The sequence below is a fragment of the Erythrolamprus reginae genome, chromosome 1, assembly GCF_031021105.1.
Source record: "Erythrolamprus reginae isolate rEryReg1 chromosome 1, rEryReg1.hap1, whole genome shotgun sequence".
Classification (NCBI taxonomy): domain Eukaryota; kingdom Metazoa; phylum Chordata; class Lepidosauria; order Squamata; family Dipsadidae; genus Erythrolamprus; species Erythrolamprus reginae.
Window position 1 is genome coordinate 237,547,982 of NC_091950.1, and position 16,504 is coordinate 237,564,485.

At 36.8% G+C, this 16,504-nt stretch overlaps 1 protein-coding gene across 9 annotated transcripts in view; it reads left to right on the forward strand.

The window, feature by feature from the left end:
* KIF16B (kinesin family member 16B) overlaps positions 1-16,504 on the forward strand; it is a 176,778-nt gene that overhangs the window by 80,573 nt on the left and 79,701 nt on the right. For 5 of the 9 annotated variants that reach the window (XR_011557365.1, XM_070732597.1, XM_070732593.1 and 2 more), the window contains 6 exons: positions 3,473-3,555; positions 3,802-3,890; positions 9,154-9,186; positions 9,419-9,472; positions 11,654-12,994; positions 15,368-15,523. Coding sequence is in view for 8 of the 9 variants with exons in the window: in XM_070732597.1 (XP_070588698.1) it covers positions 3,473-3,555; positions 3,802-3,890; positions 9,154-9,186; positions 9,419-9,472; positions 11,654-12,994; positions 15,368-15,523 (1,756 nt within the window). In the remaining variant the exon portion in view is untranslated. The remainder of the gene's footprint in view (positions 1-3,472; positions 3,556-3,801; positions 3,891-9,153; positions 9,187-9,418; positions 9,473-11,653; positions 12,995-15,367; positions 15,524-16,504) is intronic. The other 4 variants (XM_070732601.1, XM_070732596.1, XM_070732598.1 and 1 more) reach the window with 1 other exon arrangement.

A 16,504-nucleotide genomic window follows, 5' to 3' on the forward strand; every position in this document is an offset into this window, starting at 1 on the left:
ATTCCCTCATCTTGGTCATTTATGAAGATATTAAAAAGTTCTGGGCCGAATGAAAAAACAGTTGAACCAAAACTGACTCCAAAATAAAATTATTATCATAAGACACTGTGTAGTCATATTTGTCATAATTCACAACAATTGCTATTTCTTTGAGAACAAGACAATAGTAATCCATCCCGAAATATATAGAGCAAATGTGAAGGAATAGAGGCATTAGTGATGGTTTGCAAAGCTATAAGGTCCGAGAATGAACACAACCTATACACAATACAGAGCTATGCATATTTAATTTAAATTTAATTAATGTGATTTATATGCTGCCCAATCTCAATGGGACTCAGGGCGGCTTACAAGAGTAAATAGCACATACAATAAACAAAGTCAAATAATTAGTAATAAAAACAAAGCCAGGTCTTCACAGCCTTTCGGAAGGACAGTAGGGTGGAAGCAATATGGACATCGGGGGGTAGTTCGTTCCATAATGTTGGGGTAGCCACAGAGAAGGCTCTACCCCATGGGTCTTCTAGGCAAGGGCCTCCACCTCCCCTTACAATAAGCTGTGATTCCAAGAGGAGTTCTTCCCCCTCCTTTCACCTCATATGGAAATGAAATGAGACTGAAAAGGGGTCAAGTCCCATAACATCACATAGTCTCCAAGATTTGATCTCTCTTCTTTAATTTAATTTTAATTTAATAATGATTTAATTAATTAAATTCTACGCATCACCCTCAAATGAAACTTCCCATCAGAAACAATTGCTGTAAAACATACTTTCAATTCTGACCTCACAAGGGAGTCATGCCCATTACTGAAGGTAACTGAGAGATCCAGCAGGACCAAGGAGGCCATATTCCTTCCATCCCCTGTCCTACCACAAGTCACCCCAAGAGCAATCAATGTAGTCTCATTCCTTGGCCTGAAATTTAAGTGAAAAGTATTTAGATATTCTGCTTCATCGAAAGCACATGGGTAAGTACAGATCTGCTGCCTTTTTAAGAACATTTCCCATAAAGAGAAGGTTGGAAAAAGGCTAATAGCTGGGTCGAGCAATGACAATTTGAAAAAACTGGCCACTTTCTTCAAGTCAGGTAGCATGATCCCATCACTCAAGGATGCATTTAGTCACAAGCACTTCATCAAGATGAAGTTACCTTTTTCAGTTTTCACCAATCGGATAGGACAAATATTTAATCCATTGTGCTGATGTTACAGAAGATCCTGTTCATTTTTTACTTTTTTGCAAATAATTTTAAAAGACTGCGTGCCTGTCACCCCTTTTAAATTTGCCCAGCAGTTTGTAATATGCATGTTTTCCCCCCAAATGTCTGGAAAAAATAATCACAGCATCCCAAAAAACTAACCTTCCTACCCAGAATAGTTCAGATTGCTCTAAATAGGGCTGAATGGATGGCAACCTATGAAAGCAATAAATGCAAAGTGTTAATGTTTTGCCACTCTGATTGCTATAGTAGACACCGAAATCTGTGCTCATGTTTGGTTGTATTTGTTCTTGATCACTGATGTTCAGTCTATTCTGCCACTTCATCTACTGTCTCCTGGTTGTGAGAGTGTAAACATAATAGTATAGTAAAAAGCATTCTGATCATGGTCAAGATACTTATAAATCATATATCTGAATGACATCACTGCACTAATTCAGACTTATCTTTTCTGTACACAAGAGGAAATCCAAGACAAGGCTATACCACAGCCCTGCATGGAAACAGGCTGTGGCAATATCAAATTCCAATTTGTTGAAATGTTCTCCTATACATCTTTCAAACATGGGCCCCAAATTTCATTCAGATTTCCCATTAATCTATTTGTTTGATGATAACACGGAACGGATATGAAATGTTCCAGGCTGTAACTAGGTCATGACTCAACAGATGTAATGTATGGTGAGATTGGACTGTATGATTGTATATTACACTAGGGGTTTTAGTTATATTTTAAATTATTAGATTTGTGCTACATGCTTATGTTTGTATCTATTCTATGAGCCGCCCCAAGTCTTCGGAGAGAGGCGGCATACAAATCTAAATAATAATAATAATAATAATAATAATTAACAAAAACAACAACAACAACAACAACAACTTCCATATGAATCTCTGACAAGAAAATAAGTTTCTGCATCTTTCAGAATCTCCACTGTTCAACCCATTCTGGCAAAAAGATTAATATAGTTAGTAAAATTCAATTTAGAACTGCTGCCAGAGTTTACTTAGTGGTAAAGGCCACAAAAGTTGATACAAAGTAGTTGCCCTGAGGGATCTAGTTGGTCTTATGTTGACTATATCTGCCAGTCTCTGGTATAGAGCTTCTATGATCAGCAAGGATTATAAGCAGTGGTGGGTTGTAAAAATTTTTATCACTGGTTCGTGCACATGGGGGCAACACTTCTGCACATGTGCAGAAGTATTCCAGGTATGTGAGTGGGGCCTCCTGCCGCCAGACCTACCAGTTCTAAGAACTGGTCCATACCGGGAGCAACCCACTACTGATTATAAGATGCAATTATTCCTGTTATTCCCCACCCTCTGATAAACTTCACAGGATTTTAGATGTTCAGTCACCTCCCTGCCATATTCAGTCTGGAATAAAAAAATAATTTATTTATTTATTCATTATTGCTTCTACTCATCCTCTTTTGTCAAGTGAGTAATTTTGTGTTAAGCTTGATATGTACACAGGCACATAAATCTCTAGGCAAATAAGACTTCCTACGCTAGCATTTTTTTTTACTACCAGTTCAAGTGAACCGGTAGTATTTTTTTTCTACCAGTTCAGACGAACCGATCCAAATCGATAGCATTTCACCTCTGTAGGTTGGTCTTGTTAATTCATAATACCCTTTCAACTTGTATGATTATGTCATTGCATGTAATTAGTAAAGTATGGGTGGAAATACTATTTCTGAGGCAGAATGTCATGGATTGGGCTGTGAGAAATTTTGTCCTGCCAGACTTTTACTGCAGGTGATCAGTTAATGCAGCAATTAATATGGTTGCTATTATATAGGACAATTTATTCAAAATAATCTGGTACAAAAACAGTGCTCTCTGTGTGAGTTTTTGTGAGCTTTCACACATTTTTTCTTTTCAAATATATCTGTATTTCTTTGTTTGTTGAAAAATAAATATTAAAAAACATTGTTATGATAACTAAAGTACACTATATTCCACTTGAATCATTTCAAAAAGCCTGGAGGATTTTTTTAAAATTGGGAGAAAAGTTTATTGCCTAGAAATGGTTTTTTCTTGCTCTCAAAACATCTGAGTAAGCAATTTTATCCAGCTTAGAATACAAACACCATACATTTCATTTTTAAAAGTGGCAGTCTACAGCTCATTTTCTAAAAAATGTATTTTTCATTCCATGATGGAGTAAACTAATTGTGTTTTAGTCTCAATTGAAGAAATATCTCTGCCTTTGGTTTGCTTATGGCTTCAATGATTTTCTTACCAGGTGCTGTAATATTACTTGGGCGGACAAATATGTTTCGATTCAATCATCCTAAGGAAGCAGCCAAACTGAGGGAGAAAAGAAAGGTGAGGTTATTGAATTCATAGCAAGCTTCCATTACTTCTAAAGTACCTGATTGATTTTGATACAATAATTTGAATGAGATTAAAGTACAATGTTTATACTCCCCATCCCAAAATTTTATCATGCAACAATTATTGTTCTGGAGGAAATTATTTATGTAGTTACAAGGAGTCAAAACCAACTTGATAGCATATAAATGATCAATCAGTTAGTCAAATGACCATTAACTTTTCTGTTGTCTTTAACAGAGTGGATTGCTTTCTTCCTTCAGTTTGTCCATGTCAGATCTTTCAAAATCTTGTGAAAACCTTTCAACAGTTATGCTGTATAATCCAGGGTGAGTTTTTTCTCAAATATTTTTATGGCTGATATCAATATATTGTATATATATATGAACATATAATTATTTTTAATCATCCTGCAAGTATGCAAATAATATGTATTGTTCAGAGAAAATGGACAAATGTGAAAATCATATAGAAAAAAAATCTGCTTCATAAATATTCTAACAGCAGAACTGTCTTTACTACAATGAATACTAACAGACTACTATCATTTTACTTCAAATTATAAATAAATGTAATCTTTGTTTTTAGAATGTTGTAAGTATCCCCCAACAAAAATATTTTGAAGAAGTGGTCCCAAAAGTTTGAAGATGTAAAATCTAAAAGAAAAGGGGAAATGCAGAATATTAAAAAATATGATTATAAAGGAATACATAATTATATGGGATTTATTTAAAATGATATTTTTAAAATTTTGTGCAGTTGATTGAATTAATTGTAATTGTATGTAACTATATTAAAGTGTAAAGCTGTGCAACATTTACTGTGATCCAGGTTGTAGTATAACTGCAAAATAGCAGTTGCCAATTGTTAAAAGAATTCTTTTGTTTCATGTATGAACTTACATGTTTCATGTATGACCACTACATAGATGGTTAGAACGATTTCTTCTAATAATACAGTACTTGTTTCTTGCACAGTTCAGATGATCGGAAATATTCTCTTCCCTCTTCTGGGTGAAAAAAAAAAGCTTTCAACTCTTTAACTATTTGCACTTTCATAGGTAGGGTCTTTTACAAAGCTACTGCTTGTATCTCAATAATCTAGTTAGTATTTCAGTCTACTTCTTTTAACCTAATACAGTCTTCTTTTAACTTTATGCAGCTATGTCTGTAATTTACTTCTGCTTAATGTGTTTTCGATCTCTACTGTGCAGAGCAGATATATCTGTCACTTCAAATGGTGGTAGTGGGGAATAAGACATTCAATAAAATGTCAAATTTTGCTCTCTAGCCCCCAAGTTGCTTATTCTTTTAACTATAAAAAATGTTCTATATTCACTCTCTATTTTTGCCACTTTTGGTGGGCAGGAGGTGGAGGCAGGCATATAAGTTCTTGAAGTTCACTTACATTTCCCAGAGTTGCAGTTTGCTTGAGAGTAGATTTGCTATTTAATTAAACCACCACCATGGCAAAAGACATATTAAATGTAATCATTTAATATGACAGGTAATCTGCTCCCAAGAAAAATGGCCCCTCAGTGTCAGACCAAAGTCTGTCTACTTCAGCATTCTTTCTTCAAGAGTAGCCACAGATGATTTCTGGGAAGCACACAATCAGCCAGGCCTGGGCATAGTTTGTCTTTCATTGTTTGGAATTGAAATTCTCTTTTTTTCTGACCCTTACGTAGCTGCAGTCATTAACAGGCATTAATCAGCTATATGTTTCTGAGAGTGATGGCCCAATAAAAGTCTGGAAAATCTTGTGCAGGAAAAAAAAATGGAATTTTCTCTGGACCTTTTCCCTGCAAGGCTTATTTTTGTTGCCAGAGACATTGAAAAATTGGCTTATTTCCTAATATTTGATTTTCAATTGAAGCATAAGTTAAAGTGCAGAAACAATTATTGCCAAGAAATAAACTTACATTTGAAAGTGTGGCAAATCTTTATTTATTTTACAGTATTTATAACCTGTCCCAATTCCAAAGGCTTGGAGTGGTCGGGAAGTACAATATAAAAAAGAAAAAAACCCAAAAGCGTAATAATGGATGAGTAAATGTAATTACCAAAAAAGAACCCTAGCAAGCAAAGATAAAACCCCGGATGGATACACTTAGTCAATCAGTTGGAATTGGAAGCACATTGAGATAGAACAGCTTTAACCTGTTCGTGCAACTGTAGCAAATTGGAAGTTGCACAAAGTTCTAGAAGAGGGAGAGTATTCCATAAGGTGGGAGAGGGAGACTGTTACAGAGATGATTGCCATTCATTCATGCCCTGTGAGTGTCATGACCGGAAGAATCGGCTGATAGAAAGTATTTCAGATTCAGCAAATGAGACTTATTAGACATTTATTCAGAATCTTGTTCCATTGTTCCACAACTTTCATCCTGAAAATTAATGTTGCTGTTTCTATTCCATAGTGTAGAAGATAAAGTCCTGTGTTGTTGTTTTTTTGTTATGTGTGGTAACTTACAGTTAGATTTATACTCAAAGACTGGTGGAAACTTAATAATCTTTCATCAAGAACTTAACATTTATTAAGGTAGCATCTAAGAATATAAGCAATTCTAAGTAGGATGAGGTTTGGGTGGTGTTTTTTTGTTTGGGATTTTCATTTTTCTTTTTTTTGGCGAAATTAGGATGTTCAGGTTGGATCAATTTTGTAATTCCGGTTGTGGAGGAAATCCTCTAGGTCAGTGATTTTCAACCTTTTTTGAGCTGCGGCACATTTTTTACATTTACAAATCCTGGGGCACTCCACCAACCAAAATGACACTCTAAGACAATACATATTATACATATTATCTCCCCCTTGTGTGTGTGTGTGTGTGTGTATACACACTCTTGAACCATTTCCAAAAACAGGTGAGGGCTGGGGGTTTTCCTCTCTTATTCTTTGGGTGCTTTTTATCATATGCTTTAAATCAAGAGTCACTTCCTCTCTTTTGTTTCTCTCTCTTTCCTTTCATTCTCTGCCTCAGTCATTTTCTCATTTTTTTCCTCCCCTTTTTTCTCTCATTTCTCTCTCTCTCTCTCTCCCTTCCTTTCCTTCTCTCTCTCTTGCTTTCTCTCTCTCTCTCACTCACTCTCTTTCTCTCTGCTTTCTTTCTCTCTCTTGTTTTCTTTCTCTCTCCCTCTCTCTCTTTCTTTCTCTCTCTCTTTCTCTCTCTTTCTCTCTCTCTCTTGCTCTCTCTCCCTCAGTGTCTCTCTCTTGCTTTCTCTCTCTCTCTCTCTCCCCTCTCGCGGCACATCTGACCATGTTCCACGGCACACTAGTGTGCCGCGGCACACTGGTTGAAAAACACTGCTCTAGGTATTGTTTCAAGGGTTCTAATCACAATTGGTATAACAATGGATTTCTTTTTCCATAAATTTTTTAACTTTTTAACTTTTTCCACTTGTTTTTCCTCAATCCTAACATCACCCAGTACAGCAATATCAATGAAGCAATCTTTCTTTTTGACAAATGTTATATCCAGCAGACGGTGAACAAGACACATGTCTGTTTGGATCTTAAGATCCCATAAGATTTTAACCATCTCTTTTTCCAAAACCTTCTCACTTGGCAGTCCCAGTAATCTCCCTTTAACTTGGAGGTTTATCTGTGTCATCAGGGTCGCTGAAAAGACTTTTAGCTATACAATTTGGGATGAACACCCTTTGATTGGTATGGGAGTAGGAACGGATTTCCAGAGGAAAATTGCAGACTACAGGAACCAGGATCACTAGTTAGGTGACTCTGACGATTAACATATTTTATGGTTTAAGTTGAAATAAATAGGCAAGGGCAATAATTGCACATAGCTCCATACCTCACAGAGATATTACATTTTGTAGTGACCATTGGACAGTCTTAATATACATCAAACTGTGCATCAACACATCCAGTTCCTCTGTGAGGTCATGTTTCTCCTAGCTCTCTGTTCCTGGAAAGCAATCTTTTCAAATACTCTTATTTGCTGATATTGAAGAACATATGAAGCTAACTAGATCATCAATGGAAGTATTGGACACCAACCCTCCTATGGTGATAGTTCAATCTCCATTCTTTATTGGCACATACCTGACTGGAAAGTGAAGGACACAGATGTCTCTTTTCGGGAATATATTCACTTCTTTGGTATTTTGTTCCTCCAAGGAACATCGGCCATAGATGATATCTTTCTCTCTGGATATACTCTGTAGGCACCTCAAGACTGAACACATTAAAAAAGGAAGACTCTCAGGAGCTTGAGGATATTAGAAGTAAAAATTAAGCATATTTTAAAATATTCAGCTAGCAATTATACATTTCTGAATGAAGTATATTTTGACTTTAAATATTCAACAAGTGAATTATGATATGAATAATATAATCTAAAGTATAATAAAATGATTGCGTATTTATAAAGATAGTTTTTAAATATAAATTATTTTCCCATCTTTTTATGTGTGTCTAAAATTTTTCTTCATCTTTGATTCACAATTCTAAGTTCCAACTGAGTTGAGATTTTAAAAAGTGATCATGTATAATACAATTACAGTGATCCCTCGAGTTTCGCGATCTCGATCTTCGAGAAACGCTATATCGCGATTTTAAAAAAAATATTAATTAAAAAAAAAACCACTTCCGGGCTTGGCTTCGGGAGTTAGCTGAGAAGCGGCGCGGCTGTTTTAAAAGGTCGCAGCCGGCCTGGGGGGCTTCCCAGCACCCCCCCGAACCCCCAACCCGGGTTCGGGGGGGTGCTGGGAAGCCCCCCAGGCCGGCTGCGACCTTTTAAAACAGCCGCGCCGCTTCCCAGCTGAGTCCTGAAGCCAAACGCCAAAGGCGAACTTCCGCGTTTGGCTTCAGGACTCAGCTGGGAAGCGGCACGGCTGTTTTAAAAGGTCGCAGCCGGCCTGGGGGGCTTCCCAGCACCCCCCCAAACCCCCAACCTGGGTCTTCCCAGCCGCCCACGCAAAGGGGAAACCCCGGCTCCTCGCTGATGCCCGCCGCTCGCCCGCCCGCCAGCAAGAGGGGGAAGACCCAGGGAAGGTTCCTTTGGCTGCCCAGCAGCTGATCTGCTCGGTAGCGCAGCAGCAGCGAGGAACCGAATCGGGGTTTCCCCTTTGCGTGGGCGGCGGGGAACGCAAACTCCACCATCTACGCATGCACGGCCATAGAAAAAAGGGCGCGCATGCACAGATGGTGTTTTTACTTCCGCAACCCTACATCGCGAAAAATCGATTATCGCGAGGGGTCTTGGAACGGAACCCTCGCGATAATAGAGGGATCACTGTACACTGAAAGTAGAAGAAGTATTAGTTGCATGTATCTGTTCCCGATTTACAGAGAAAATCCATCCTCTTTGCATTAAATTTCCAATAATATATAAATTGTATCTTAATCCGTTTGCTATTTGCAATTTTCCCTGGAAAATTGCCCCTGAAAGTTGGGAAATCTGAACCCTTTGCAATGGGTTTCCAAATACAATAGCTGGTATTTTATTAATAATGCCCTTTTTATTTTATTTTTATCTATCCATGAAACATTTCTGTTCTATAAGTATAACTGCTGTTTTTCTTTTTGCTTAATTGATTACTGTACTTTATTTCTCTCCACATCTTCTGGCAGCCTTTTCCCTATAAAAGGACCAGTCTTTTTAAGGTAGAAAAAAATTACATTCTTTATATTGAGTGTTTTACTTGCATGGATCTAACATCTAGAACCAATGCTCATCATTCTTTTTTCATGTTTAATGTTTCTCTAACAAATTAGATTATACATAAAACTCATTTTGTTGAATATATTAAATTATAGACATGCAGTTCTAATCATTCAGTGAATCTAAATTCTCTTACATAAAATTAATGTAGCTTTTTCCATTTTGAAAAAACAGATTAGAATTTGAGAGACAACAAAGAGAAGAACTAGAAAAATTAGAAAGTAAAAGGTAACTTATATTAATATTTCTTTGTAAAGTGATAAGAGAGTTTTTGATTTTGCTAGAATGTTTTAATTATAAAGCTTAGAGATTGAAAATAAGCAGATTTCACTATATAATATTAACAATTTTCTTTTAGAGAGATCTAATGGCATTTGTGTTTTAATTCAATTTGATTTTATTTGAGCTTTGTAATAGGAACAAATTTCTATAGCAACTTAATGTTGTATCAGTGATTTAGAGATGAAGTCTAATATACAAGGTAACCTGGACGCTTGTCTAGATGGAACAATTTGGACCATTTTGCATATATTATTGGACCGCCCTTTTTTCAAACATAAACTTTTGATTTATTTGTGCACCCTTTAACCCATGTTATGTTTGGTTCAATAAGTACATTATTCTAATTTTGGTAATAGACAGTTTATAGAAATATTCAGAAGGGTTGCTAAATTTTGTTTGATTATAATTGCCATGAGAACACTGACTTAATATTATCATTGCCTGATTTTTGCACTCTGTAATTCTATTACTTCTCTGGACTTACTTCCACCATTTAATTTTAATTTAATTGAGTTGTAATACATTTGATATTTTGCTCTTTGAGCACAAGAAAATTTTAACTATCTTTTATGAAGAACAGATAAAACATAATTCCATTAGGACAATGTTACTTCTATGATCGCAGTAGAAAATCAATTATGAGAACATAATTACATGATAGAGGCTAAATCTACAGAAAATATTGCTTCAGGGATACGTAACTTTCATTGCTATAATTTTGTATCCCATATATATTAATATATTTGATATTTATTTAAAAACACATGAGCTTATGATTTATTGAGTCATGGAATGGGATCAAAATCTGCAGTGGCAGCCATGAAGGTGTGATCTAAACCCACATGCAAACACATGCATACATTGTACACTTTAATTTTGAAGATGTTCATCTCTCTTTCAAATGTCACTGATCATGCAAAAGTCTCCCACAAATTTTCCATACTTTTTTTTCTCAGGGATTTTTTTTTTTAAGTCAAGGTATGTAGTCCGAAAATTTGGTGCACACAACAACACAACAAAAAAAACCCTTGTGGACGAACCCATTGGCAAATCACTGTAATTTTATTACAAAACAAAACATCCCAACAATATTCGTAAACTCACCAGAACATGAATGCTATTTGAGGGAGACTTTATTTAGATAAGAATCATGGAAAGAGAAGGCAGTATGGAGAATATTAAAAGCATTCTGAATTAAATTCTACATTGGAATGCTTCTGCTGATATATATATATATATACAGTATATAACATCTTATTTATTTTAAACATTTATATAGCCATCCATCTTATAACAATTCTGGGTGGCTCTCAATCAAAAATTAAAACTATATTAAAGCTAAAAATTAATCACATTAAAAACAAAAACCAAGTCAAGCTTCCAATATGAAGTCATCTCATCCCAGCTTTTCAAAACTTTATGGAAGGCTAGGTTGGTAAAGACCTGCCAAACATCAGGGGGACGAATGTAGAGCGCATGAGAAAGGTGCGCTTCCTACCTGCCATAAGATGTCTCCCTATTAAGAAGTGCCTATCCTATCTGACCTGGCAGGACAGGTAGATATCCCTGGGAAAAGACTGTTCTGCAGATAACATAGCCCTGTAGCATAGAGGGCTTTAAAGATGATGACCAGCGTCTTGAATTGCATCCCAGATGCAAACTAGAAGCTGGTGCAGGACTCACCACATAGATGTCACATGGATAAACCTAAGAGCACCCATCATTATACATGCTGCTTCATTTTAGACTAGCTACAGTTCCCAAATGTTCTTCAAGGGCAACCCCAAATGCACCGCAGAAATCCAAATGGGAGGTGACGAAGGTATGAATGATTATGAGCAAGACCTCCCAGTCCAAGAAAGGTGACAGTTGGTGCACTGTATGAATCTGCAACCCCCCCCCCCCCTTATTCTCAGCTACTACCTGCTCCTCAAGCAGGAGCCATGAGTCCAAGTGATTCCCCCAATTCTGTACTAGTTCAGTCCATTAAGTGCCACCTTATCTAGAATCAAAGATGAAATGTTTAGTTGTTTTAATCATCATCATTGTAATTCTTCAAATATGCCGATGTTATATTTTTAGGTATATCTTTAGATAAATAAAATCTGTTTCATTAAAACATTTTAGGAAACTCATAGAAGAAATGGAGGAGAAGCAAAAAACTAACAAGGCTGAACTAGAAAGAATGCAACAAGAAGTAGAATCACAACGTAAAGAAACTGAAATAGTTCAGCTTGAAATCCGAAAACAAGAGGAGAATCTTAAGAAGAGAAGCTTTCACATAGAAAACAGGATGAAAGATTTATTGGCAGAAAAGGAAAAATTTGAAGAGGAGAGATTACGGGAACAGCAAGAAATAGAGCTTCAGAAAAAGAAACAAGAAGAAGAATTTTTTGATAGCGTTAAAGAAGAACTTCAGCGATTACAAGAGCTTAATCAAAATGAAAAAGTGGAGAAAATGCAGATTTTTCACGAACTGGAAAAGCTTAAAAAGGAAAAAGAAGAACAATATTTAAAATTAGAAGTGGAGAAAAAGAGATTGGAAGCCCAGGAAAGAGAACAAACATTGTTGGTGGCAAATCTAGAAGAGCAGCTTAGAAACAAACAAATCATGATACAGCTGCTAAAAAGAGGGGATCTGCAACGAGTTGAGGAAGAGAAAAAGGACCTGGAAAACATCAGAGAATCCCTCTTGCGAGTCAAAGAAGCTAGATCTGAAGCAGAGGAGGATTGTGAAGAATTAGAAAAGGTACAATGTAATTTCATGGATTTTAAGAGAAAACAGCTAGAACAATTGACTAGTTTAGAGAGAGACTTTGTTCAAGAAAGAAATCATCTAGAAAAAGAGATGATCGAGGAACAAGAAAATCTGGATCATTTAAAACAGGTACACCCAGAGCATTTAAATTTTGACAAAAACACACCCAACACTGTATTAGCTGTGGAAGAATATAACAAAATAAGATCATGTGAATGTAGGTTGCGCCATAAGGAACGACAACTTCTGTATCACATTAATAATCATTTACCAGCTTTGCTGGAAGAAAAACAAAGAGCTTCTGAAGTTTTAGACAGAGGCTTGCAAAGCTTGGACAATACACTTTATGAAGTTGAAAAAGAAATGGAAGAAAAAGAAGAACAGCTTGCCCAATACAGAGCTAGTGCCAGTGAGCTGCAGCAGCTTCAAGAAACATTTGAATTCACGGCCAACGTAGCTCGTCAAGAAGAAAAGGTTTGGAAAAAAGAGAAAGAAATTCTCGAATCAAGGCAAAAACAGCAGCGGGAGGCACTGGAACAAGCAGTTGCTAAGTTAGAAAGGCGGCACTCTGCTTTACAGCGTCATTCTACCCTAGAAATTGAGGAGCAAAAGCAGAAACTCGCAACTTTGAACAACAGTTGTAGTGAACAGACAGGCTTGCAAGCAACAGTGGAGGCCCAGCAAAAAGCCCTGGAACAAGACCGAGAAAAGTAAGGAAGATCAATTTTGCCCTAAATGTATTACATACAAGCACATATTCACATTCCTTATACAGTGATACCTCGTCTTACGAACTTAATTGGTTCTGGGAGGAGGTTCGTAAAGTGAAAAGTTCATAAGACGAAACAATGTTTCCCATAGGAAACAATGTAAAACGGCTTAATGCATGCAAGGAAAAAATATATGCAAAAATGGCGCTCCGCTGGGCACCGCCGCCCAGCTGTCACCTTCCAAAACAGCCGGGGGGCTTCTCGGCATTCTCCTGAACGCCAAACCCAGAAGTTCCGCAAAAGTTCAGGTTCGGCGTTCGGGTTCGGGAGGCCGCTGAGAAGCGCCGGCGCCCGGCTGTCACCTTTGCAGAAGAGCCATGGAGCTGTCGCCTGGTCGGGAGGCTCAAACGGAGGTGGGGAATCCCAATAGGGAATTCCATTGGCAGAGCTTTGATGTCACGAAGATGTCCTTCCTGGAGTCCAGGTTTCGGCCGGCCAGGAAGGACGTCTCCATGATTTCAAAGCTCCGCCCCTGGAATTCCCTATTTGGATTCCCCACCTCCGTTTGAGCCTCCCGACTGACCGACAGCTCCGCAGCTCTTCTGCAAAGGTGACAGCTAGGCGGCGGCGCTTCTCGGCGGCCACCCAAACGCCGAACCCGAACTTTTGCCAAACTTCCGGGTTCAGCATTCAGGAGAACGCCGAGAAGCCCCCCGGCTGTTTCAAATGGTGACAGCTGGGCGGCGGCACTTCTCGGACAAACCTGAGTGCCGAATGCGAACTTTTGCTGAACTTTCGGGTTTGGCGTTCGCGGCGGTGGGTTCGTAAGGCGAAAAAAGTTCGTAAGAAAAGGCACAAAAATCCCGAACCCCGGGTTCGTATCTCGAAAAGTTCGTAAGACGAGGGGTTCATATCACGAGGTACTACTGTATTTGAACATTGAAAATAGTTTTAGTGCTGCAATATAAATGGAATTATCCTGATTTTATTATAATTGTCCTACTTCTCCAGAGGTTGTTGGGTCAAGAAGGCAATGCAGTATTGCTTCCTATGTAACTGCATCGGAGGAAGAAAATCCCCTCATCCCATTTATATTTTAAAATCAAATGTGTTAAATATAATAATATTTCCAATATTGTGTAAAGTTTTGCCCTCAAACATTTTTAATTCAGTACCTTGGCTTCTCCTTTGTTCACAAAATCATTAAGTTCTTTTGAAGAGGTTTTTTTTCATCCTTTTGGGGAAATATCTAAAGCCCCAAAATATTATAGAACAAAATCTATTCATATTTTGACTACTTTGAAGAAATATGGGCTTAGGCAGAAAATGATTTATGTAAATGTGGCTATTCTACAGAAAAGAATGAGTGATCCCGTTTTTATCTTTGAGGTTGAATATTCATACCTGAATAATGAATATAATCATTTCTGTAGAAAACACATTCTTGCAAATATCCTTAGTAGCTTGATGGAACTGGAAAAGCCAAATTCAAAAAACGTTTGTATTAATAAAAATTCCCTACTATATTTTAATGCAGATTTTAAATGATTGCGTGTGTGTCATATGCAGAAAGATGTGCAAGTTATTTCATTTTACACTATTGCAAATATGAGCTAGTATATATTTGAAAAAAAAACCATTGAAAATCCTGAAAGTTACTCCTCCAAAACAAATAATCTTTTTCTTTAAATTTAACAATACAAAATACAATTTTATGGTAGATTTCAATGAGGTATCAATTGACAATAGACTTTCAGATATACTTAAAAAATCTACATTCCTTAGTAATTGAAATACTTCAAACATTTTAAATTACATCTGCTATAATTTAAATACAGTAATTTGACTTTTGCCAGTTCCTGTAAAATAATTAAAATCATGATTTAAGTTCTAAAATAAAGCAAATTTGACGGATGTTACTAATGATCTGCGTTTAACGAGCTATTTCCTTTGAAAGTAGCTACTAATCGTTAGAGTAATACAGTATTCACATCCAAATGTAGTTTCCTGTTGACAAATAATTATTTGATATTTAAGCAGTTTAAATAACTCTAATAATATGTTTATGTATTGAAGAAATGTCCTCATCTGGTAATCTAATCTATTTGTATTGTTTCCAGTTTTGTTTCTGTCAATTTATACTTAAACGTGTTTTGAAACACTACACTAAAAGTAATGCAAAAGAAAAATAATCTGTTTAAGACAGTATAAACATTTTACAAGCAATTTATTTTTGTGTGGTGGCACATTCCCTACCCAACTCATCTTATTTGTGGTAAGGACTGTTATATAACCCCCTAATTTCGCATGTAAGTTTGAGAAATTCCGCTGTGTTGACGAAACTTAAAAATATGTGTTGAATTTTCTTAACAGTTTGGACTTGCAAATACAGCAGTTAAAACAGAAGATATATGAAGGTGATAGAGTTGAAAAGGGATATCCTGGAGCTGTAGAAGAGAGACTGACTCGTAGTAGTTCTCTTTCAAATATTTCAAAATCTAAATCTTTTATACCATTGGTTGATGACAGGTAAGAATATCCAGTTTTCTACTTTAAACAGATTTGAAACTATGTTTAATTCTAAAATACGTTTAGATTATTAAAATATTATTCCTAGAATGGTTATAAACATAATAATGTTATAAACACATGGCTGATTGGCTTTGAAAATTTGAGATGTTTCCTCCCAAAAAATTTTGAACTGGATTTGAGCTGAAACATTTGAAATTGTGCCTTGAGTATTCGGAGAGGGGCGGCATACAAATTTAATAAACTATAACTATAACTGATCATCTTTTCTCCACCCAATAGAGTGATACCTATACTTACAAACTTAATTCATTCCGTGACCAGGTTCATAAGTAGAAAATTTCATAAGAAGAAGCAATTTTCCCCTTAGGAATCAATGTAAAAGCAAATAATGTGTGTAAACCCATCCTAAAAGTCACCCCTTTTACCTTGCGCCACTGGGTATCCCCGCCTCTGGACTTCCGTTGCCAGCCGAAGCGCCTGTCCTTGCGCTGCTGGGATTCCCCTGAGCCTTCCCTCCCTGGGCTTTCCAGTGGCGGCGGCTCGAGTTCATAAATGGAAAATGGTTCATGAGAAGAGGCAAAAAAATCTTAAACACCGGGTTCGTATCTCGAAAAGTTCTTCAGTAGAGGCATTTGTAAATAGAGGTACCACTGTACTTAGAAAATGTGCTTGCCTGCTCACCATACATACCTTGTAGTCCCCTAATGCTACAGGCACTGATTTTTCCCCTTGGCAACATTCATATAACAGGAAAAACAACCTACCTGCATGCATTATTCGCTTCGGTTTAATGTTTTGGACTCTGACTCCATCGTTTTTTATTCTGAATAAAATCTGGACAAATGTAACCAGATGTATCTCCCTTTCCTGTTGCCATTCTTTCACCTTGCTTTCTTCCTTTCTCAAGAACCAGAGCTCCGCAAATAATATTGTTCTCGGTCCACCGACTTTTCAACCCTCTGGTCACCTAGAAATTTG